Consider the following 25,850-nt stretch of genomic DNA (forward strand, 5'->3'; position numbering starts at 1 on the left):
AACAAGGAAATTCAGAAACGGGTGACTGAACACCCAAGGATACCCTGTCAGCTGGTCACAGTGACAACATTTGTTCAAAGCCTGACAAGTGCTTTGCATCATTTCAAGGTGTCACATAGAGATACATAGGAAATGACAGTCATAGATGCTACCTGAAGAGCACGTAAAGTGTAATAGACAATAGCACAATTAAACACCTGTGTACCCAGAAACATACAATCTGGCCCTTGCTTACCTCTCTACTTACTCTTTATTTTTCTTATAGCCCCTGTCACAAGATGCAAGGTTTAGTTTATATATTTGTGTTCTTGATTATTATGGTTCCCCAGAGATGAGATTTGTCTGGTATGCAACAGTGTCCATTCCAATCAATCTCACCCACTGGAACAGAAATTCCAGGGGAACAGGGACCATGTCTCCCTTATTCACCACTGTAATCCCAGAGCCTAGCAAAATGTACCTTGTAGATTCTCAAAAAATTTTTTTAAATAAATAAATAAAACATTAAATAAATAAATAAATAAAACCAGCAACAGCTATATAGAGAGATTATATAACTTCATCTTCTGAATGCCACTACTAACGCGATTACACAAAATTGAGTGTGAACTTGGGTCCCGGGCATGAGCAAAATTTTCAAAGAGTTTAGATGGGAAAAAACTTTCTAGACCCTGGGGCAGCTGCCCTGAAACAAACCACAGATATATAAGTGAGCACAGCCAAGATCAGCAGAACTTCCTAGCTGACCTATAGATTTGTGAGTCACTGAATTGTAGAGTGGTTTGGTTTGTGGCATTATTGTACCAATAACTAACTAATATTAAAGTCTACTAAAGTAATAACAATTAATTACCAGCAGAACAAACATTAAAATGCAAAGATGATTCATCTTTTTTGAAACAGAAAGTATTTCTAGTTAAATTATTTGGTTCCTCCATAGCCTCAAACACCTTTCATGCAGCTATATCCACGTCTCTGGGGCTGAGCAGGCCTAGGTAGGATGCACCTACAGAAGAAACATGAAGGACATCAGCAAGCTCAGCACCACAGCAGTAGATGTCACCTTTCCAGCACTGTTTGAATACCAGTATTTCTCATACACATTATCCAGGACTGAAAGCACAGCCTCCACGGTTTCCTCGCAGGTGGCCTGAATCTGAGTTTCTGGCAGGACAAACCCATATGTACCCATATGTCCCTCAGCTCAAATGCATATGAGAAGGGGATCCCAATGTCCCAAGCCCAGTCTCATGAAAACCCTGAAATGGCATCTACAAATGAAAATATGGAGGAAGAGTTAGAAGTTATTCTGTGAAAGGACAGATTTCTACAGCCATTTCAGGGACTAAAGTTCAACCCAGCAAAATAAATCAACTCTTTCATATTAGGATCTATGAATAGCTGCCTTCTCTCTCTCCTTGACATTTTCCGCTTCTGTCTCCACTCACCATCCCCACTATACCTGGCATTATGCCTGGCACATCTATCCCCACAATGCCTGGCATCATGCCTGGCACATAGCAGAGGTTTGGTTAAAGTTTCTCATCTGAATCAAAGACAAGACAATCTGATATTGGAAGATAAGATTCAACTGACCTGTAAAGGAACAGAAACAAAATGACCAATATCACTAAAATGATGATATTAAGAAAATATCATCTCGGTTGCCCTTCAGTGGGTGGAGGAGGGGGTGCTTGGGGATGGGGAAAGCAATGCACTCTCCTTTCAACTAAATCCTTTTTTTTTTTTTAAACTCCAGGCCCCACCTGTTTTGCCTGATGATCCTCTGGGAACTGAATCAACCGACCAAGGGTCACTGGAAAATGTCTTTCCTGTTAACTCCTGTGCCTTCTCCCTGCCAGTTCTTTTTAACTGAAGCCAGAGGGAGTACTGGTCTGAGCCAGTGTATTAATTTTTGCTTTTAGCTCACACCTTATCCCTAGAGAGCACAATTCTGGATTTGTACAGACTCCCTTTTATCCCTGGTCATTTTGATTTGTACAACTTCCTGTTGATCCGAGGAACTCTTCTATCCTGTCCACTCCAGTCTCCAAAGTCCACTGAATTCTTTTGTGCTTTAGATACTATTGAAGAGGTGAAAAAAAGATACTTATATAAAATATCTGCACTAGATCCAACTCTATAATTGGTTCCATGCTTTGCTTTCAATGCATTTGCTGCCTTCTGTCCAACTTGGATCTGTAGGTGGGAAATGCAGAGACAGATATCTGGTGTTAAAAATAAATCCAACAATTCAGAGCATTTGCTATTTTGTCCAAATCCATCCTCAGAGTTCCAGACCATCTTTCTAACTTCCCATTGAACATCTATACCTGGGTAGTCTTCTGATACTTTAGACTCAACATACTCATATCCAATTTTATCATCTCCTCCACTAATAAGGCTGTTTTGATTTTCATAGTTCTGACCTATCATGTGCCCCCAACATGTAAATTCCTACAATCGTCTTTGACTCTTCTCTCAAACAGTTACCAAGTTGCATTTCTAATGCCATCACCCTATTTCAGTCTTATTAACTCTGAAATGGACTGCTGTCATCTTCTAATAGGTTTTCCTTCCTCTTGCCAATCCTTAATCCCGATTGATCTCCCTGACTTCCAGGTGAACCTTTGTAGAGCAGGACAATCATAATGATCCTGCTGAAAACCTTCAATAACTCTCAGTTACCCACTGCATTTGTATAAACTTCTCAGTCTACTAGTTGAGATCCTCTACGATAGGGATCTAACCCACATTTCCAACACTATATTCTCTAGATCCCACCCTAGATTACAGTCAAACTCAAGTTCTCCCACAGTTGCTCAGACATACCCCATGTTCCTCAGCCTCTCCGCCTTTTCTCAGGATATTTCCTCTACTTGGGATGCCTTACCTCTTCTCTGTTGAAATTCTATGCAAACTCAAAGAACCTTCTCAAATGCTAAGTTCTCCATAGGCATTTCTTGAGCACCCTAAGTGGATTCTCTCTCCCCACTTTTTTCTCCCATAGCCCTTTGCTCATGCTTCCCTTATTACTTCTCTCTTGTTTTTCCTTAAAGGTATTTGATACTTATCTCTCATAGGCTCATAGATTTTCAGAGCAGAAAATGACACACTTCCTTCTATCTACCCCCATGTCACCTTACTGAATTGGAAATCCTTCAGAACTAGATGATTTCTAAGGTCTCAGCCTTGCTCTCTTCAGACCTTTTCCTGAGATCAGAGTCACTAACTGAGGTCCAAGTATATTGGTTATATTTATTGACTGTCTGATAAATCTCCTTGCATACCCTTTTGATAGTCTAAGTATTCCCTACCCTAGATTCCCTAATGCTATATTCTACCCACCCGATGGTGTATCCCACTACTTCCCCTTGGGGTCTATACAAACACCACCAAAATCCCCTTGGCCACTCCCTGCCTGGATCCACAATTGCTTTACGCTTGAGGGGAGCCTGACTACACTTACAGGTACGTCAGCTCCCTTGACTTCTTCCCCTGACCAGTGACAGATCTAGTTTTAGATTCTGTCTCTCTTTTCCTGGTCCTGTATTGTCTGACTGAATCCCAAGGTGTGACAAGGTGGTGTCTGGTTAGAGTGGGGATAGGCATAGTGAAATTCAAAAGGAAGACTAGGAGAGGTAATAAGTGGTTATGGGGTCCTGTGCAGCAGTAGGACTTTGCACTTTCTGTGTGTGTGCTAAGATTCAACATTAAACATATTTGCAAGCTTTTTGACTCCTCTCCACTCACTACTAAGAGTTTTACCTTCTCCTTCTCTTCCTGTAAAGAGATTCTGTGTCTGCCCTAGTTGCTGGGCTTGCGTTGTCCAGAACTGAGATGATGGGCAGGAAGGGCTAAAGAAGTACAAGGAATAAAGCTGGTTTTAATCATTTACACTGGGAAGAGGTACAAGAGCTGTTTGTAGAAAGAAGGGGAAATTATAAGAAGGAAAGGAGAGTCAGAAAGGGGATTTCTAGAGAGAAATTCCAGTAAGGAAATAAGAATGAAGAGTGGGGAGAAAGGATTCAGGGTAGCTGCTGTGTGTGAGTGAAATTAAGAGCATGAAGCCTAGAGAAAGAGTTGCTAAGAAATAGCAACTACATCCTTTTTGAAGTTCTTTGAGAGTCTCTGGTAGAGATATGAATTGCTTTTAATTATTTTTAATTCCCATGTGTTTCTGTGTTTCTTTGAGTGAAACTCCATGTTAACTGGTCTTAACTGTAATTTGGGTTACATGGAGCAGCTCCAGGCTACATTTTCTATTCAAATGGTTTCTTGCATTCTTTTTTCTTTCCTGCAGCTCACCCCAGATCATGATTCTTCTTCCCACTGCTAACCTTCACTTATTTTATCCTATATTGCTCCCTTTCCTCAAATCTTGGCTGTGGGGAGAGAAAGAGTCTCCCAGTTTCCTCTTCTTTATTGACAAAAGAACTTTTGATTTTTTTTTTTAATGATTCCACAAGCAATTACCATGGGCAAGTAGATAGGAGTAAGAAATATAACATATATGATAAGCACACAGTTGTGATCCTTAGCTTATGGGTTTGGTCCTTCTGAGAAGATGAAATGAAGATTCCCCTAGACTCTGCCTTCTATCTCAAAGGGTCAAACTCCTGATTATTCTTCTCTTTCTTTTTGACACTATATTGCAAGGCCATAGAGAGCCAATTGCTCTGCTGTCCTTCTTAGTCAAAATAATAAAAACCCTTTGCTAGTAGTGCATAATTTACATTGTTAAAGACCTCATGCCTGCTTAATAACTTCTTCACTGGGCCCAGAGAATTTCCTGTAGACATATATTCACAGGCAAGCACTCAAAATGATTGATTAAGGCCCTGGCATGGGTGTGGGAGGATGGAGCTTGGAATGGGATACAGGGGCTGATATGGAAAGGGTTCCAATGCAAAGAATATCAGCATTTGAAACATTAGATTTCTTATAGCTATTCTAATCTCCAGAGCAGTTTAGAATGAGAGTATATATAGTTCTGTTTCCCCTACTTAGTGATTGCCAAGTTGTCTATCATACAGTATAATATTTATGAAGATTTCTACAAATTTTTGGTTTTGTAAATACATAGAGATTAATTACTAGTCTCTGGTGGTTGTAAATATACCAGAAATGGAAAACTCCTTGAACAGTTGGTGTGATTCTATCTTTGTGTACTCTATCAAAGCTTATCACTAAGAACCTAAAAACACTGCTAACTAGCTTTTATGAGTTTGATACATGGTGGCAACATTTTCAGTCTTTTTATGGAAAAGTCTTAGTGATGAATGTTATGCTAACTCTTCAACACCTAAGGCGGTAAGAGATACAGAATTGAAGCAATCTTTCTCAATTCAATTTTCCAGTCTCTACATAGAGTATTGAGGATGGCCAGTAATTCCCATCTTCGAATTCCACCTTCTGGTAACGGCAATGCCAGTGCCCCGTCTGTGGCCAGAGGGCTCTAATGAGACAGCCAATCAGCAGCCCAAGACCCTGTGACATTTGAATACAAACCTTGCAAAAACGGAGATGTAGTAACTGCTTTCCTGAACCTAAAAAGGAAATGAAATTCTCTAGAAAAATACCGGAGTATATAGACCTCTTTTTTTCTGCTGGTAGAAGGCCTGTCCCATCAAATATCTATAATAGCCTGACTTAGGTGGTTCATTTGTATTTGTCACAGAATCCTTTAAGCAGAAAGTAAACATTTATGGCAAATGTCACAGGAATTGGGAAGTAAGGAGGGTTCTGGGCTTCTTGACTAAAATTTCTGTTTCTGTACATTTCTTTACTGAAGAGATAGAACTTCTGGCACGGAAATGAGGAGGATATAGGACACAGTGGACTGGGCATCTAAGTCGATGACAGCTTCCAGAAGTTGCAAACCCTTCCTGAGCGAGAGGCAGTGTTCTGTGGTCAGATGAATGTGGCCTCTGGAGTCCAAAGACACGAGTTCCAAGCCCAGACTCCAACATTTACTGTCTACAGGGACTTTAGAAATATAATTAACTCAAGGTCTTAATTTCTACATCTCCAAAATGAGCTTATTATATTGTCATGAGGATCAGATGAAGTAATGGCCATAAAATCTCTTTGGAATTTTTAAAGTTATAGGTAAATGTTATCTCCACCTCTTGCAAAATGATCACGTAGTACAAATGTCCGAAAACAATTGCAGGAAAGATATTGGGGTACTGACAGAAATTTTTGACTTCTGGGGGGAAGGGCTGCCTTCAGCAAAGATCTATAGTGGTTTTTCTTTTAGTGCCCAGACCTGTGTTTTATGGGTGATGTTCCAGTGGGAGAGGGACAAGAGGAATGACAGAGCCAATGGGCCACCAGCCTTCTGTGATCTTAAGAACAGAGCAAGATTAGCCCCTATCCAGCCCAGCATTTATTGATAATGAGGAGCTTGTTTTAAAAAACAATTTTTTAAAGATATGCAGAAAATAACAAGTATTCGTGAGAATGTGGAGAAAATGGAACTCTAATTCACTATTGGAAAGAACAGAAAATGGTGTACTTGCTGTAAAATATAGTACGATGGTTCCTCAAAAAATTGAAAATAGAATTACCATACGATTCAGCAATTCTACTGCTGAGTATATACCCCAAAGAGTTGAAAGTGGGATCTCAAGGTGATATTTGTACACCTATGTTCATAGCTGTATTATTTGCAGTAGGCAAAAGGTGGAAACAATTCAAATGACCATTGATGGATGAATGGATAAAGAAAATGTGGTATATACATAACAATGGAATATTATTCAGCCTTAAAAAAAAAAAGGAAATTCTGACACATGGTACAACAGGTGTGAAGCTTGAAGACTTTATGCTAAGTGAAATAAGCCCGTCACAAAAAGATAGATACTGTATGATTCCACTTACATGAGGTAACTAGAATAGTCAGACTCATAGAGACAGAAAGTAGAATGGTGGTTACCAGGGACAAAGGGGATGTGGATTTTTTGTTTAATGGGTAGAGACATTTCAATGATGCAAGATGAAAGTTTTGGATTTTGGTTGCACAATAATGTGAATATACTTAACACTACTGTACTGTCCACTTAAAAATGGTTAAGACAGTACATTTTATATTATGTATATTTTACCACAATTAAAAACTGAAAAAATAACTTTTAAGAAAAGATAACAAATAACTACAACAATTCTAAATTGACCCTTTCTTTGACTTAGTTCTATTGTTCTCAGGTTCACAAAAAGGCAAAGAGCCCAGTTCTTTTCAACAATTCTGCCCACCAGGACTTGGGTAAACACAGCTTCAGAGAAGGACCCTGGATAAGACAAAGCAGACTTTCCCTGCCCCAGCTTGAATTTCACTAGCACTTCCCCTTACAAATATTCCTAGGCAAATACTAGAGGCATAGTTTAGAAGAAAATAAAGCATTGTGTTTAGCAGAGAAGAGAGCAGATATTATTTAGCCGTGTTATTTTAGATATGCCATATTCCACTAACAGCTGGGAAGTTCTTTAAAGCACGGTTCAAAAGCTATAATTGCTGAACGGAGCTTCAAGAGAATTTACAGAAATGAAAGCGCATTCCTGCAGATTATTAACATAATCATCTCATTTATATTATACACGAATACCTAAGATGTCTCCAACTTGACACTTTTTGAAATAGGTAGTTAATTAATGCAGGTAAAGCAGCATTTAACCTGAAGCCTTCCCAGCAGGCGTCTGGCAAGGTGTGAAAAGCAGGAGAAAGGAAATAAGGAAAAGCAAAGGGAACAAAAGCGAGGCTGGAGCCAAAACCCCAGAAATGGGAAGCAGGAAAGAATCAGGGTCGTGCTGAGGCTTCTCAAGGCTCTGGCTCAATGGTCTTACCAGTTCTTCATGGTTACTTGACTTATTTTTGGTGTAGCCATAAGGCATGAGGATGAGCTGCCCGTAAGAGTGCATGGTCAGGAAGCAGGCAATGTTCTCCTTCCTGCTCTCGATAAAGCTGGAAACAACTTTAGTCTCTGGTTCAGACATGGGTCCTGTCCCACAGAATGTTAAATCTTGGCAGTTGTGAGATGCACCGATACCTGAAACATACAGGAAACCCCAAGGAAGGCATCACGATCTCCGTTTAGCACTGACCAAGGTCAAGGAGTCAGCCTTGCTCAGGACATCTGTGGGTGGATTTAAGACTTGCATTTGCTTGTCTAATTTTGTCCTGCTAAAATAAGTCATTCAAGGAGGAACTCAGGAAGGCAGGAGGACTGACGTGCAGATTTAGAAACAGACCCCTGCTTATGTGGCCCGGGAAGGAAGATGCAAAATGGAATGGCATTTTCAGTAATCTTTCACTTAAACCTTTGGTGGTCCCTGAAACAAATGCTTGGGAACCTGTTCTTGGGTTCCAGGGTCAGACTCTGTTATAGTCTTGTTGCCCTAAGTATATCTCTTGCTGTCTTACTGGCTTGAGTCTCATTAGAGCTATTTCGCAAGGACAAAAAAAAAACACAAAAAGCTATTTTGTAGTCTGTCCTTCTCACCAGTAATAATAAGGACCAACAACAGAGCACCTTTTACATGCAGGGCACTGTGCTAAGCCCCTCCTGTGTGGCATCTCATTGAATCTCCACAACAACCTACTGATAAGATGGTATTACTCTGAGCCACGTTTTAAAAATAAGAGATAACTAAAGCCTAGAGATGAAGCAATTTTTTCAATACCACAGGGCCGCCAAGTCTGAATGTTAACCTTTCCCATCTGGTTTTTAACCAGACTGCTCTTTAACCATCCGTACCTCTATTTGCTTCCAATCCATTGGACTTGTTGAGATTCAGAAACATGAAACTGCCTTAAGGAGAAGAAAATGTTTGCCTTGTTTACTTCTGCCCTCCTGCTGTAAAATAATTTGCAAGGATACTTCTCTGATTTTCCTTTATAACAATTCGTATATTTTAAAACAAAGTGATGGATTTCAAAAATATTCACACTGGTCTAGGTCTTCTTTGCCCTTTTTTAGCCAGTCTCACTTGAAAAGAGTCCTGCATTTCAGTGTTGCTGTTCTTACTGTATAGATAATATCACCTCTCTAGAGGGAGTAACACTGACCAGGAAGTCCAGAAAGCTGTACAGAATTAGATGTTTATTTCAAAAGGTATATATATAAATAGTACTGATTCTAGTAATTCACCTCTTTTCTGGCTTCTCTGCTCCATTTGTTTTGTGTGTCGTTATTCATCAGTTCATCTGTGAAGCATGTACTTAACTACACCAGGATGCATGGAAATTTCTATTGAGATCTGTCCCAAAACACATGCCATTATTATGGGATGAACGGGATTTCCTCCAAAGCCATCCTGTAACAGAGGAACATAGGGAAGTTGCCATTCCAAGGTCTCATGAATCAGTGTTAGTGATAATGGGTGGTCCTCGAATATGAAAAATGGTCCCTTAGGATTGTCTGGAAAAATTGCCTCAACATTATGAAGCTTGTGCATATAATTTTTAGTCCCCCAGATGGGCTAGCAACCCCCAATAACAGGAACATCTGTACAACCCAAAGTGTATATACGTGTAAACTATCGAATTGGAGGGGTAGTTTGGCCTTTCCCTCACGAGCAGATTAACAGGGCCTGGTGGACGCAATCTGCTTAATCAGGAAAAGCTTCAGAGAGTCATTATTTTAGGTCCAAGTGATAAAGGGCGAAAGGGAAATAGCTTGGCAGATGGGAAAAGGCTGTTCCAGGTGCATCAGAGATGGTCTCTGCACATTTCTGGAAGCAGAAGACTGATGAGTAGAGATAGGGATAAAGACCTGTTTCGCCAGACAAGGTGGGAGGGAAGGGCTTGATTCACATACCCGGCCAGAAAGGCTGTTACAGAGAAAGGGGTCCCACGAAGGGCTGGGGGAGCCGGGGTGGGGGAGGGGGAGGAATTCATAGTCTCTGGAAACAGAGGCTCTTAATTATGGAGTGGTATGATTTAGAAACTTTTTTTTTTTTTTTTTTTTTTTTTTTGCGGTACGCGGGCCTCTCACTGTTGTGGCCTCTCCCGTTGCGGAGTACAGGCTCCGGACGCGCAGGCTCAGCGGCCATGGCTCACGGACCCAGCTGCTCTGCGGCATGTGGGATCCTCCCGGACCGGGGCACGAACCCGTGTGCCCTGCATCGGCAGGCGGACTCTCAACCACTGCGCCACCAGGGAAGCCCCAAAACATTTTTATAGCTGCAGTGACTGAGGTCAGGAAAATGAACCCGAGACAAGATCTAGTTCATGAACCCATCCCAGGACCAAACTCGATGTACTCACCGTTGTCCAAGTATAGATGTAGCCATCTATGTTAAGAACCTGAATCACATAGAAGTCCAGGTTTTTAACTCTTATCCTTGAGTTGTCTTTATAGTTCTGTAGAATCTGGATATTTAATAGAGAAACATTTGGAATGATCCTGGGAAGAGGTCTTTTCTCTCTTAATTTTCTAACAATTTCAACTTAATCATAAGTGGTGACTGAACATCCAACCTTTGCCATCCAATCCTGCCTCAACTGTCCCGTTCGTTATGGCTGTCTTTCTGAAACTTCACCATGCATCAGAATCACCTGGAGGACTTTTTTTTTTTTTTTTTTTTTTTTTGGCTGCGTTGGGTCTTCGTTGCTGCGCTGAGGTTTTCTCTAGTTGCGGTGAGCGGGGGCTACTCTTCCTTGTGGGGCGTGGGCTTCTTATTGCATTGGCTTTTCTTGCTGGAGGACTTTTTAAATTACAGCCTGCCCACCCTCCATGTCCACCCCCAGCCCCAATTCAGTAGGTATGAGGTGGTGATGTGGAAACCCAGAATTTGCATTTCTTCCAAGTTCCCAGTTATGCTGATGCTATGGGTCTAGGAACCACACTTTGAGAACTATAATTTGTGGGTTGAATTATGTTTGGGTTTCTGAAAAGACTGACACAAAAAGTATCTTATATTAATTTTAAAGTTTTCTTATTCCCTCAAAGGAGGGATATAGGTAATACGCAAGAATTCACGGTGCCAGGTAGTTTCCATGTGTCAATCTCTTAATCCACACAATTGTGTGCTCTTCATGATTACGTTGAAGTAGTCATTTCATACACCTTCTGCAGGTAAAAAACTAGGGGTCCTAGTGATAGAAATTTTGCACAAGACTGTTAGAAAGAGCTCCAGGATTCAAACTCATCTCTGACTTCCAAGATGTATTTTCTTCTCCATTTAGATTTGTTTACCTTCCAATAAAGATAATTTTGGGTGCATTAGAAAGAGAACAGAACAACTAACTCAGTTTTCAGTGAAGCTACTTATGAATTCCATTTCCCTTGGGGTGAAAGAGCAGCTCAGTGGAGAGCTGCCTTGCCAAGATGTGAAAGAAACCTGCTTTCCAAAGCCAAGACATGACAGGTATTTTGTGGGGTGGTTAACCATTATGAGAAAGTGAAAGATACTTATTCTTTCACAGAACACTGGCAAAAAGCAGGGGCAATCCATTCCCTGGCATGAATTCCACAGTCCATCCAGATAATCTTCTTGGGGTTATTGGATGGTTGGCTGATCTGGGGGAGACATTCATATTTCATTATCAAACAATGGCTTATGACTGAGGCCACCGAGCAAAGTTATCAGGTTGTTTTATTCCCCTAGAGGTACCTGTCTCCTTCCACTCTGTGGTTTCAAGAATGAGGCAAGGATGCTGGCAGAGACACCCACCAATATGACCCTTCTGTTGGCCATGCTGCCAACCACCTCCTGCGGTTACCCTTGCTATTGTTCTTAGGACCACAAGCTGACACCTCCGTGTACCCCATGCAAAGCCTGGTCTTCCCCATATCCTAAATTATTCCCTAACTTTAAATAAACGCATAAACCACAAACTGAGAGGCTAGATCTCCATAAGCCTTATAAAACCTTACCACACAGGGCTGACTCAGAGCGGTAAAGTGCACAAGTGGTAACGTGCATGACTCAAAGGTAGTGAAACTGAACCCCAGTCTGCATTTAAGCTTCCTGAAACTGTGGAAGGATCCAAATGCATAATCTCCTGCGATACTTATTGCATTCGTTACATTCCTCTTTCCTTAGAGACTCCTGCAGTCCCAGCTGACCCAATCTTCTTTCTCCTCTCCCCATTTGTTGTGCTTGTACTCACTCAAGAAAGAAAGATTCCCTCCTCTTTCAGAGGTGGGATAGGTAGGAATGAACCTGGCAATTACGGATTCTCTTTGGTGGAGAAGAAGCTGTGAACATGCCCATGTCTGTCACAGTCACATCTTGTTTTGGTTTGTAAATGGCCTGGACTCATGCTACTCATTGGAAGCTCTTGGGAGCTGGGCTGATGAAGGCTCTCCCTCTATACCTGTGAGAAACTTACGAATTGAAATAACTATGGGCTGGATTCATCATATTCAAGGACGTTTTCCCTTTTAGCCTCACCCATTTTCAAAGCTCCTGGCATAATTCCTAATCTACCCTTTACTTTAATTCTCTCTTGTAATCACCCCTTTTATTTATGAGTCTATGTATATGACCATATGTTTATCTTTATTGCCTCCTCGTTATGTGTCAATTCTATTCTTTAAAATACGTCCTAGGCAAAGGATGTTTAGAGGTCTTTTTGGCTGACTCAGCTCAGAGTTTGACGGCCTATGGAAAAATCAGGCTGGTAGGTGGCCCACACTTAACATATCAACCAATTACTCACTCGGCTCCTGGGTAAATTCTACTTCAGAGCCACCGAGATTTCTTTGTAGTTGTTAGTAATTCTTGAATTTGGGGATGTGCTTTGTAAATTAATGTGTCTACAGTGAATAAAGTAATGCTAGTTCTTAATGCCAAACTACTTTGGCAGCGGTTCTTGAAGAGTAGTCCTGGACCAGCGATATCAGCACCACCTGGGAACTTGTTAGAAATGCACTGTTTTTCTGTAACATGAGTGTGCATCAGAATGACCTGGAGGAGGGCTTGTTAAAACACAGATTGCTGGGCCCACCCACAGAGTTGCTGATTCAGTAGATCTGTAGTTAGATCCCCCAAGAATGTGCATTTCTAACAAGTTCCCAGGAGATGTTGATGCTGCCGGTCGAGGGACCACCCTTTGAAAACCACTGGTTAGGTGCAGTTGTTGTCAACCCTGCCTACACAGTAGGATCACCTAGGGAGCTTTCAAAAGGTGTCTGGGCCCCATCCTGGAGCAATTAGCTCAGAATCTCTGTGGATGGGGCCCAGGCGTCAGTATTAAGCAGCCAGGATTGAAAAATCACTGTTCCAAAACTGAGAGCCAAGAAGGCCTGGCCCTGTGGAAAAGTGGTTATTCAGACACTTTTCATCGTATCACATGTTAAAAGGGCAGAGAGCCTGGAGATTGGGTTATCCCTCTGGCTATGCTACGGTCTGGCTGTGTGACCTCGTACAAGTCACTTCACTTCTCTGGGTCTTTGTTTCCTTATAAAATGAAGGAACCAAAGATAAAGGTTGTCCATGATGTTCAAACATTTTTATGGGGAAAAAAAAATGTGTTAAAAAAGAAAATTTTGTAAAAACTCAAAATACATATGAGAAGTGAACTGGGGATTTCTCCCTTACGCAGCCCCCCACCCCATCCCCCTTCCGCTGTGGGAGCACCGGAGGCACCCAGGCCTTCACAGAGCACAAGCTGGAAACCTCTCAGCCAGAACGTCTAAGGTCCTTTCCAGCCACCCTCCACGATTCTAAGTTCCTCAGTCTTAGCGGGGACGAGGGAGGCCAAGCGTGAAGAAAACTAAGGGATAAGTTCTTACTTCTGGGACTTTATTTTTAAGTCCTACCCCTGTGGTCTCACCCAACCATTCCAAATTCTCTTTACTCCAGAACATGATTCCACCCTCATGATTAAGATGTAAGCATTTACAAGTATTTAATTTTTAAAAAATTTTTATTGGAGCATAATTGATTTACAATGTTGTGTTAGTTTCAGGTGCACAGCAAAGTGAATCTGTTATATAAATACATATGGATATATGTATTTGGACTCTTTTTTAGATTCTTTTCCCATATAGGTCATTACAGAGTACTGAGTAGAGTTCCCTGTGCTATACAGTAGGTCCTTATTAGTTACCAATTTTATACATAGTAGTGTGTATGTATCAATCTCAATCTTCCAATTTATTCCTCCCCACCAAGTTTTGAATTTTAAAATCAAGCCTTTGGAAAAGCCAAGTCTCTCTGTCTTGCCTCTTTTAACCTTGTCTATACTTCTGACTAGAGCCCCTGGATAGTAAATAAATATCCTTGAGCGGGACTCTAATTCTCAGCCTTCTCACTCACCTTCAAATAATACATGGGCCGGCTCTCATAGGTCATTCCTAGGAAATGCTACGTCACCACTTCCGTGTACTTCTCCCTTATCTCACTCATCCACTGATAGATCTGAAACAGCCAGGGAGGACTGAGGTTATCAATAAGAAGATCCTTTGCTTGCCTCTAAATTAAGATAATTGCTTCTTTCATCAAGATACTGAACTCTGAACTCTTCGCTCTTTATTAGCACACAAACTAGAAGACTAAACTAATGAATTATGACCTCCCCTCCTCCCATATTCTTTAAAGATCTACTCTGCCACCCAAGCTTAGGACACCCTGTTGAACTTTACAAATAAATGATTGAGAATTATCAATTTCAACAATCCAGTATAACACTTCTGAAACATTGTACAATCACACAGCCTTCAAATGGCCGTGAGACTTCCTGACTTTGCAGTGGCACTCAATCATGCCAGAGATTTCAGGTCCAGCTTATTTTGTGGGATCTTGTTTGGTCTTTATGAATCCCCAAAATATCTTTTGCTAATGTCCATGGATCCAAAATTAGAGAAGAACCTGTGTATGCCCTTCACAGAACATGACAGCGAAATTTCTCAATCAAGACCAAGTTAATAACTTGGGGTTCTTTAAGGGAGAATGAAATAAGGAATTCACAAACATAAGACATATTAAGATGTCATTGGCATGTGACATGATACCTCCCACTCTCAATTTCTGTATACTGGAAATACCTGAATGACAAGAGTTATGGTAAATAATAATAATTAATTTGGCATGACAACTATTCTATTTGAAAATTTCTGTGTCTCAATTGACATTCATCTTAGCCTGGAATATCTACAGATAAAATACATTATTATAACAGTAATAGTACTTAAGTGGGGGAAGAGACTAACAACGCATCACATGGGTATTGTGTATTCTTCTGTGATGGGACTGGATCAGATGCAGGTGACTTGAGTCTTGGGAGACATACAAAGAGCAGCGTATCACAGCAGCAGCTATCATTTATTTATTGCTTAATCAGTAGAAGTGTAGTTTATTTCATTTTCTCTCAAAGCTGCAGGATAGGTACTGCTATTCCTTTTTCATGTATAAGGAAACTGAGGAACAAAGAGGTTAACTGTCTTGGTCAAGGTCACAGAGCAAGTGGCCAGGCCAGGTGTGACTCATCTCTGATACCAGCACATATACTTCTCATGGGCCTTACTGGATCTTGTTTAAAAAAAAAAAAAAATCTAAGAAACTTCAGTAATTTGGGGTGATTGTTACAGAAGTAAATGTAAATTCTTTTTCTTCTTAAGTATTGAATTTTGTTACAATATTGCTTCTGTTTTATGTTTTTTTCATTTTTTGGCCCAGAGGCATGTGGGATCTTAGCTCCCTGCCCAGGGATCAAACCCAGACACCCTGCATTGGAAGGAGAAGTCTTAACCACTAGACTGCCAGGGAAGTCCTGAAAATGTAAATTCTTTCTTGTACTTTTTGAAAAAAATTCTGGAAAATATTAATATATTCCCCAATACTGAGGAAATAAATGGTAAAGCCTGGTTGGAGGGCAACTTGTGCATTTATGTCAAAAATTTTAATGTGCATATCATTTAACCCAGTAATTCTATTTTTAGAAATTTATACTTCAAAAGAAGTTTTACATAACATCACAACATACACACACACTACATATATACTTATATACTTTTTACTGTATCCAGTTTTAGAAACCACTAAACTTATCTTAGTAACAATACAAATATTTCTTTGAAAAAAAAGTTTTCCCCATTTGAGAGCTGTTGCCTGTGCTCCCTGCATCCTACTGAAAATACCACACTTCTGGCTAAATAGGATTCAATCAGAAGGCTTCACCACCCATGTCCCACATCCATATACGCATTGGCCCTGCCCAGCTTAAACCAGCTAAAGACTTGATTAACAAGAGTAACGTTTAATTTTGATCCATGTTTACACTAACAAAACTGGTTGGGGTGTTCTTTTCTTCTTTTTTCTTTTTGTTGTTTTGCCTTTTCATTTCATATCACTAGGATTTGTATCTTTAATGGTGATGGCTAGGGGGTGATGTTTGGGAATCCCTTGACCTCAGTGCGCAGGCAAACCTCAACCTCCCATTCTGAGGCTCTCTAGTCTATGGATATTAACAGTGAACTATCCCTCGCCCATCCTAAAGTAGGTTGTGACCACCACCAACGCTCCCACCAACGTGTCCATACTCACCTCCCCCATGGGGTGGTATCTGTTATAGGAATATGTGTCCAGAATCCTCCATGGGCTCACTACATTATCCACAGCTTCTTTGTTGTGCTACAGATCTGCAAAGGGAAGAAATACAGACAAAAATCGATGAAGAAACCAGGATAACATGAGGGTTGGAAGGTTGATGAAAAAGGTAGTAGGAAGCAATGTGCACAGCATTTTGAGGACAAAAGTCAGTGTTGGAGTCTTGCCTCTGCAACTTACTAATTGTGAGACCTTGGGTACCATGGAGTCCCTCTGAACTGCAGTTTCATCATCTGCAGGTTGAGGACAGCCATTCCCACTTTGCAGGGAGCCTTGGATAATTCAGCAAGATGTTGTAGATAAACACACTTTTAAATTTGTATAAGAAAGAATGGCTAAGATTTATTGAACTGAAACTTACTGCGAGATACTCACTGGGTTAAGCAATTTAAATCTCATTTACTTCTCTCAAAAACTTTAAGAGAAGATATTCTTATTATCCCCATTTCAGAGATGAGGAAATTGAGTCACAGGGAAAGTATTATTAGAATTTAAGCCCTGACAGCCTGACTGAAAAGCCTGAAATATTAACCACAATACTGTAAATAATTGTAAGAATCTTTATGCAACAGTTTATATTTTTAAATAAACTTTACTTTTTTAGAGAAGTTTTAGGTTCACAGCAAAATTGGATGAAAAATACTGAAAGTTCCCATATACCTGCTGTCCACCCCCCACCCACCCCCATGCACACAACCTCCCCCAATATCAACATCCCACACCAGAGTGGTACATTTTTTATAATAAACGGACCTACATTGACACATCATTATTTCCCAAAGTCCATAGTTTACATGAGGCTTCACTGTTGGTGTTATACTTTCTATGGATTTGAACAAATATATAGTAACATGTATCCACCATTATAGTATCATACAGAAGAGTTTCACTGCCCTAAAAATCTTCTGTGGTCTGGCAATCACTGATCTTTTCATTAGTTTTGCCTTTTACAGAATGTTATATAGTTGGAATCATACAGTATACAGCCTTTTCAGATTGGCTTCCTTCTCTTAGTAATATGCATTTAACTTTCCTCCATGTCTTTTTAATGACTTGATAGTTCATTTCTTTTCAGTGCTGTATAATATTCCATTGCCTGGATTACCACAGTTTATTTATCCATTCACCCACTGAAGGATATTTTGGTTGCTTCCAAGTTTTGGCAATTATGAATAAAGCTGCTATAAACACCTGTGTGCAGCGTTTTGTGGACATAAGTTTTCAATTCATTTGGGTCATACCAAGGAGCATGACTGCTAGATCATATGGCAAGAGTATGTTAATTTTGTAAGAAACTACTAAACTGTCTTCCAAAGCGACTGTGCCATTTTGCATTTCCTCCAGCAATGTTTCCTATGCTTACTTTCCATTTGCATATCTTCTTTGGTGAGGTGTCTGTTCATGTCCTTTGTCCATTTTTTAAATCAGGTTGCCTCTTTTCTTATTGCTGAGTTTTAAGAGTTCTTTGTATGTTTTGGATAACTGTCCTTTATCAGATGTATCTTTAGCAAATATTTTCTTTCACTTTGTAGCTCAACTTCTCCTTCTCTCGACATTGGCTTTTGAAGGAAGAAAGTTTTTAATTTTAATAAAGTATAGGTTATCTGTTATTTACTTCATTGATCATGCCTTTGGTGATGTATTTAAAAAGTCATCACTATTCCCAAGGTTATCTAGGTTTTCTCCTAAGTTATCCTCATTTTACATTTAGTTCTAAAATCCATTTTGACTTAATTTTTTGTGAAGAATGTAGGTCTGTGTCTAGATTCACTTTGTGTGTGTGTGGATGTCCAGTTGTTCCAGGATCATTGATTGGGTTTTGTCAAATGTTTTTGTCTGCATTTATTGATATGATCATGTGATTTTTTAATTTTTAGCCTATTGATGTAATGGATTACATTAATTGATTACCAAATGTTAAAATAGTCTTGCATATATATCTGGGATAAATCTCCGTCAGTGGACATGGTGTATAATTTTTTTGATTCAATTTGCTAATATTTTGTTGTGGATTTTTACATCTATGTTCATGAGAGATATTTGTCTATAATCTTTTATTCCTCATAATGTCTTTGCCTGGTTTTGGTATTTGGGTAATGTTGGCCTCGACGAATGAATTAAAAAGTATTCCTTCTGCTTCTATCTTTTGGAAGAAATTGTAGAGAATCAGTATAACTTTTTCCTTAAATGTTTCATAGAATTCACCAGTGAAACCCTTTGGGCTTGGTGCTTTCTGTTTTGTAGGGTTATTAATTATTGATGCAATTTCTATAATACATATAGGCCTATTTAGATTACTATTTATGGTCTATATTTTGACAAACCGTTTAATAAAGCTATTCAATGCCTCACCTTTATGCCAGATATGGTGCCAGCACAATCATGCCCATTAGATGATTTATTCGCATTACAGCCCTGTGAAATGTTATCGTCCATGTTTTACAAATAAGGAAACTGAAGCCAAGGGAAATTAAGTAACTTGCAAACAATCACAGAGCTAGTACGTCATACAACTAGTCCTCTCTCTAAGCCATACAAATGTTGGATAAATGTTCTAATTCCCTTGCTAAAAGACTTTACCTAAGCAAAAAGTAGGGTTATATTTTCATTATGAGAGCATACCAACTGATCATTCATTTACCCAATAAATATATTTGAAGTGATTTCTGTGTTAATAGCACTAGGATGTGAGATTTTGGAGAAGCTGAGGTGTAAACGTTTGGATAGTGACAAGGAAACATGTTAGAGATCTAATTAGCTAATGTTTCAATGACTTTCATCTATTTTCCCACATTTTTCTCTCTGAACATTCTGGTATTATATTTACTCTTTCCCTAAGCCTTCATTTTTTAATCTGTAAAATGGGAATAATAACACCTTACCAAAGGATTCTTATGAAGACTAAATAAGTTAATCTACATTTAAAAATAAGCAAATTTCTGGAACCTAGTTAACCCTTAATAAATGTTAAAACACAGTAGTAATTCAAAACAAAGCTAAGTAAAAGCCCTATTTTGCTGCAATAACATTGAAAATAAAAATTACATTGAGAATAATTTAGCCATCTAACTAGTGTTATCTTCAAACAATACCAAACTACAAAATATTTTGATAGAATTAATTAAAACTCAAGTTCTATTCACATCTACATAACTCCAGTAACTGGATTGACTACATTTTAATTTTTTAATCTGTTCAATTAACACCATGTACCATAATCACCCACTCTAATGGAAATCAATTTCTCTACAAAATTCCATGACTTTAATTGTTACTACTACTACTACTAATAATCTGACTTTAGCAGAAGTTTTTATCTTCAAAACTGTAAATGTTTTATTGTTAAATGAATTTTACTTTGTTTAGCTTGTCCACGAAAAGCTCGTGATATAGGATTGTCTAGATAGTTAGTTAAAACAATGAAATGAATTTTAGAAGGAGATTACAAGAAACAAATGTCATTAAAATTGTAATAGTTGAGGAGCAATATGCTTTTCCATGTTTTTCAGGGATTCGTTTCTAATATTTATCATTTATTTGATTTTTTAAAGGTAAGCTAGAGTGCTTCAGAATGAGGAATTTCAATATAAAAATATATACAGGTGTAATATGTTGAGGCTGATTATTTACAAAACATCATTTTATAAGGAAAATACATACATCCCTTGGTGTGTTTAAAATTCAAAAAAATTCAATTTACACATAAATTTTCAGGAGTACATTTCGTGTGCTTATCAAATAATCAGCAAACATATACCTATTATAATAACACTAGTTAACCATTATTGGGCACTATATTCTAAGCACCAGTCAAAGCATTTGCATTGTTATCGTAATTCATTCAACAACACAACGGCACTTGGTACTCTTTGCAAAAGTGATAATAGTAGTAGTAATAGAACATAGATTTCTTTCTTACAGAGCTTAAAATCCACTTAAGGAAGTGAGACATAAACACATGAAAAGCAAAATAACTTCACCATCAAATAATAAAATGTGAGGTATGATAAGCTAGAGCCTAATTACCAATTACACGGTGCACTAAATGTACTGAGGACAGGAGAGGGAGAATTCCAAACTGAAGTATAGCCAGTAATAATAACAACCAACATTTTATAAGCAATTATGCATGCCAGAACTGTTCTAAGGTATATATATCATATCATATCATATATATATATATATATTCCTACATATAATTCTAACAACAATCCTTAAGGTAGAAGCTATTATCCCAGTGTGTTGGGGTGAAGATTTTGTTACAGAGGCTAAATTATACTTTTACTATACTCTAGAAAATAAGCATAAAATATTTATTAGCCTATTTTTATAAATTGTCTATCTCTGATTTGGACTGCATAGAAAGCAAAATAAGTATCAGCATTATAAATTCATCGGGAAATAGTTTCAGTGCTTTTTCAAAATGGAGAGAGGAGAGGAAATGAAGCAAATGAGAAGAGTCTTCTCAGCCCTTCCTTCTTTCTCATTCCTCACACTTGCTGTCCTGCCAGGAAATGAGATCACTGGGGATGCTTTCACGCGACATTGGGACCAGGGATGGTGGCTGCTCAGAGCGACGTGGTTCCTTTCTTCACATAGTTCAGCAAATGTTCAAGTCTTTCTTTATCACCGTCATCTACTCAGTGCCGTAGGAAAGTGACTACACTAAAAAGCAGTCCTGGCAGCTGGTGGATTCTTGTTTCAATTGGGCTGGTATTCCCAGGCAATTTCACAATATGGAGGGGAATAAATTAAAGGTAACTGGGCACCATCAAGCACCAACATTTGGCTTTCCCCCAGCTAATGTCTGCAAAATGTGTGAGTATGATGCCTCCTAAGTCCAGCACCGAATGACTGGGTCCATATAATATGCAAAAAAAAGTGATGCGTACGGGATTTGAGTGAAAACCCTGATATCATTTTAACATGAAATTAAACACAATACTTAAACCTCAAAACCCCAGATACTTAGTTCAAACAATGTTTAAACCGTAAACCTAGAAAAGGCTGTTCCCTGTTTCTAGGCAATTACTTGGGTGATGCATAATACATGTAGAGAAAGAAGGAAAAAACTGGCTAATCCCCCAAATTACCACCAGTCTCATCTCACCGACCAAATGAAGAGATTATTGTACTTTGTGTATTCTTTTTTAACAGGAATTCATAAAATGTTTAACAGAGAAAAAGATGCTTTGGTGGTACATTATTAATAAATAATTAATAAATAATTAATAAATAATAAATAAAATTAATAAATACTGTACATCAAAGATTGCCTGATGAAATTTTGACTGTAAAAAGAGGCAAAAAGACCTAATGAATATTGAGGAAAATTTTGTATTTTAAATACTTAGGAAACAGTTACATGAATATTTCATGATAGTAATGTATTTTCAAAGTTTTTTTTTCCTTCTTACAAAATTAACATATGCTTATAAGTGGAAATTTTAGGAAGTATGGAGAGGAGAAAAATAAAAAAGAGAAGGAAGGAATAATCCTCTACAATCCCACCTCCCTGAGTTAACCATTGTTGATATTTTGGCATATTTCCTTTCAGTCTGTTATCTGTCCATATTTTTTTCATAAATACAGTGCAGATTATACCTATATATAATTTTGTATTCCCTCCTTTTTTATTATATATTCTACCAGAGACATTTTCTCAAACCAATAAAAACTCTTTATAAACATTATTTTTAATGACTGCATAATGTTTGACAGTAAGTATATATTTCATAGCATCATGCACATAAATATTGTCATCTATGCTGGATATTAAAGCCATTTCCCTTTCTGGTTTTATCTTATAGTAAATAATTCTGGAGTTAATGATTTTTTGCTCATTTCTGATTATTTCCTTGAGTTACATTCCAGGAATGGGACTAGTAGGTCAGAGAGGATGAACAATTTCAAAGCATTTGATTCATAGTGCTAGATCCTAAATGATTCTACAGATTTACACTTTTATTGGGAGTATGCAATATATATAACAGGCCACCTCCCTAAATGATCAAAGGAGAGATTACAAAGCTCGTCATCCTTGTTAGATTTTCTAGACTAGTATTCCGTCAAACATAGTAAATAAAGAGTATCAAAACTTGCAGCTAATCTATGTTTTGAGTTGGTAAGAGCCATATAAAAGTGGACATTATTTTATATCAGTAAATAATAATGAAAATGAAAATAGTAATAAGGAGCAGAATTAGCAGATTTGAAATGTTTCCCTCAAGTGCAGTCATGAGCAGCTGTCCACTGGAAGCCATCTTGTCTGAGTCCCACTGAGCCAAATCACTTCCATAATTTAACCTGGGCTTGGCAATCATTTTTTTAAACAAAAGTTTTATGCATCTTCTTTGTAGAATATTTGTAAAATGAAGAATAATTGAGGGAAAGGAAAAAAAATTATCAATCAAAGAGAACAATGTCCATTTTGGTACGTATTTTTTCTTTTATTTTTTTAAGTATTTTGATACATTTTGTGTTCTGCATCTTTCAGCATAAAACATGTCTTTCCCCATGCTATTAAAATTTTCATAATTATTATTCTAATGGATAAATAATATCCCATTGTCATATGTCACATATTGACATTTGCATAACTTAATATGGGGCATTTAGGTTGTTGCCAAATATTACAATATTTAATATCTTGTTTATCTTGTACATAAAGTTATATCCCAGTGCATACAATTCCTTCCATAGTTTGCTTTCTCAGTGTAAATTTCCAGAAGCAGGGATACTAGGCCAAGGATGTGTACGTTTTAAGGATTGTGATATTTTTAAATAAGTTAATTTTTTTTTCAATCAAAACCCTATGACCTACATAAGTCTTTGCCATTGATCTATGAAGAATCTCAGAAGAGAAAATAAATGCAGTATCTATATGAAACCAAGTAAACTAATAGAAAACGCGAGATGGCGATGTCCAAACAGCTTTAGGCAACACATAGATCCTGGACTCCCTTTATATATCTGAAATCAGACCGTCTATGAAGCTAAGGGACAGGCTGAGGTCGCACAGTTAGTCTGGGGCAAAAATTGGAGTGGATTTCTCTGTTCCGTGAGACCAAGCTTGTTGCAAGATTCGTTTAACTATGAAACAAAAGAGGAAATACTGTTTATAAACACACATGCCAGATGAGATACACCAAATGTGCAGAATAACAAACTATGTATGAATAAAGGAAAATACACTTTATATGGAAACCACACACACACACACACACACACAATGTTTAATATATATTCAAAGAAGTTATTCATTATGAATAGGGAAAGAACACAAAAAAGAGCAAATGACAGGAGCAACTTATAAACCAGTAAAATGAGTAACAAATAAGACAAAACACTTAGCCTTATAAGAAATCAACAAAATGAAAAATAAGTCAACTGTAGGTATTTTTCACCTGTCAAATGGGCAAATGCTTAAAAAGTGCTTTCATACACTATTGTTGGAAGTGTAAACGTACGCAACTTTCTTAGAGGGCAATTTGGCAACGTGTAGCAAGATTCTTGAATTTTTCTAAGCTTCTAACCCAGTGCTTCCACTTCTTATAACTTATATTAGGGAAATAATCAAAGATTTTCAATAACAGCAAAAAAATTGTCATGTAACTGGATCCTCATCATGGTATCATGTGCAAAAATGACAGTAGAAATCAACTCTGCCTTATAGGGTAGCAATGATGGAATATTATTAGTGATTGCATTATGTTTTCAATAAATTATGAATGTCATAGGAAAATTTTTATAATACAACTTAACTGAAAAATTCTTGTAATAGTACTATATACATAATTAGCTAAGTAGTTATCTATTCAGAAACATTAACAGTAATTAGTGAAATTGTTTGGTAGTTTTAAACATTTTAAACATTTTCTCAATAATTAGAATAGTGTGATTTACCAATTGAGAAACTATGTAAATGAGGGATATGGAATTTTCATTACAATTTTCTTTTTTCAATTACAAAACATGACATATTTATTGGTATTTATCATACATTGTGCTAGGAAATCTTTTTTAGATATCTACTCATTTATATAAAGATTATTAGAGTAATGTTCAATGATAAAACTTCAGTGATTATTATTCTTATCTCGTCGTGGTGTATATAGGTAGGAAGAGGGGAGAATCGAGCTGCATTGATCTTGAAAAGAAGCTTTCCACCTAGACAATCTAAATCATACCAGTCAGCCTCTCCTCCAGCTTCACACTCACGTATCATATTCCAGCTCCCCAGGAACCAGCAACCTCGGGAGGTACAAGTTTCCAAGTAGAGGCTTCATTCTTCTACAAAGAGAGCTAGAAAATCCTGTGCTTCTCCTGCAGGTCATGTGTCTCTGAGAATGCATAAGGGCATAGGCTTCCACAATCAAGATGAGATAAATCAGTTAGTGGATGTCTCAGCAGAAATAATGTGAGCAGTTCCTTCATTAACTCCATCATGTCTTCAAACAACTTTTTTTAATAGTGGAAAACTATTTGATTTTTTTTTCTCCGCTAAAACCAAATTAACTGAAGCTCTTGGCTCCGCCAAATCCAGAAAAATGTTTCTTCCCTATGTAAAATCTTCAGTTCTAGGAATCCCCATCACCTATATTCAAGAGCGGACCACTCCTGCTCTTTCCTCCACACAGGTCGCTGGGTATAATAGGGGTGTGTCTTCTGCTCTGGTCATGGTGGGCACGGTTATTATTCAGGATCTTTACTCCCTTCTGCAATCTAAGGCTTTATTTAGGGTCAAATGCCTTCTCTTGTTCTGATGGACAACATCACCAGATTCTTAAACAAACCCAGGTCTCTCCATATCTGAGCAGTGAAAATATTTTAAATCCTTTCCCAAGTGGATTTCCTCACACATTCCTCTCACATAAAGGACTCTGTCAGACACTGCTCCACAAACCCCTGTTTTTAGACAACCCAGGATATGCCTTGAATCTCAAACAGCGACCAGTAAAATAAAGGCTCAAGTGAAGATCACTGTTAAAAGTCTAATTGAGCAAGGCAAACTTTAGTGCAGAGAAGTAGAGGATTTAAACAGAGTTCGTAGCATTTGGGGATCTATCTAAATCCTTTGCCCTCTATGATCATTCATCTATTCATTCATTCTACAAAAATGTAATGAGTACTCACTATATACCAGGCAGGCACTATGACAAAAGATCAATACAAGATGAATGAGTTCCTTTATGGAATTCACAGGAGAGTTGAAAGAAGAATAAACAAGTTCACAAACAAATAATACAATTTTAAGTAAAGGGAATCAAATTAAGGAGAGATATGGGCCAAGA

General features: G+C 38.1%; 1 protein-coding gene across 1 annotated transcript; it reads right to left on the minus strand.

Moving 5' to 3' along the window:
• Positions 1–1,006: 1,006 nt before the first annotated feature.
• Positions 1,007–24,845, minus strand: CPO (carboxypeptidase O). The gene is given in 11 exon segments (XM_060151169.1): positions 1,007–1,192; positions 1,195–1,271; positions 2,115–2,199; positions 7,846–8,048; positions 9,226–9,315; positions 10,264–10,372; positions 11,415–11,522; positions 14,269–14,370; positions 16,495–16,581; positions 16,919–16,931; positions 24,778–24,845. Coding segments are annotated over 11 exon segments (1,128 nt in total).
• Positions 24,846–25,850: the final 1,005 nt, after the last annotated feature.

This window comes from Lagenorhynchus albirostris, chromosome 6, assembly GCF_949774975.1.
Source record: "Lagenorhynchus albirostris chromosome 6, mLagAlb1.1, whole genome shotgun sequence".
Taxonomy (NCBI): domain Eukaryota; kingdom Metazoa; phylum Chordata; class Mammalia; order Artiodactyla; family Delphinidae; genus Lagenorhynchus; species Lagenorhynchus albirostris.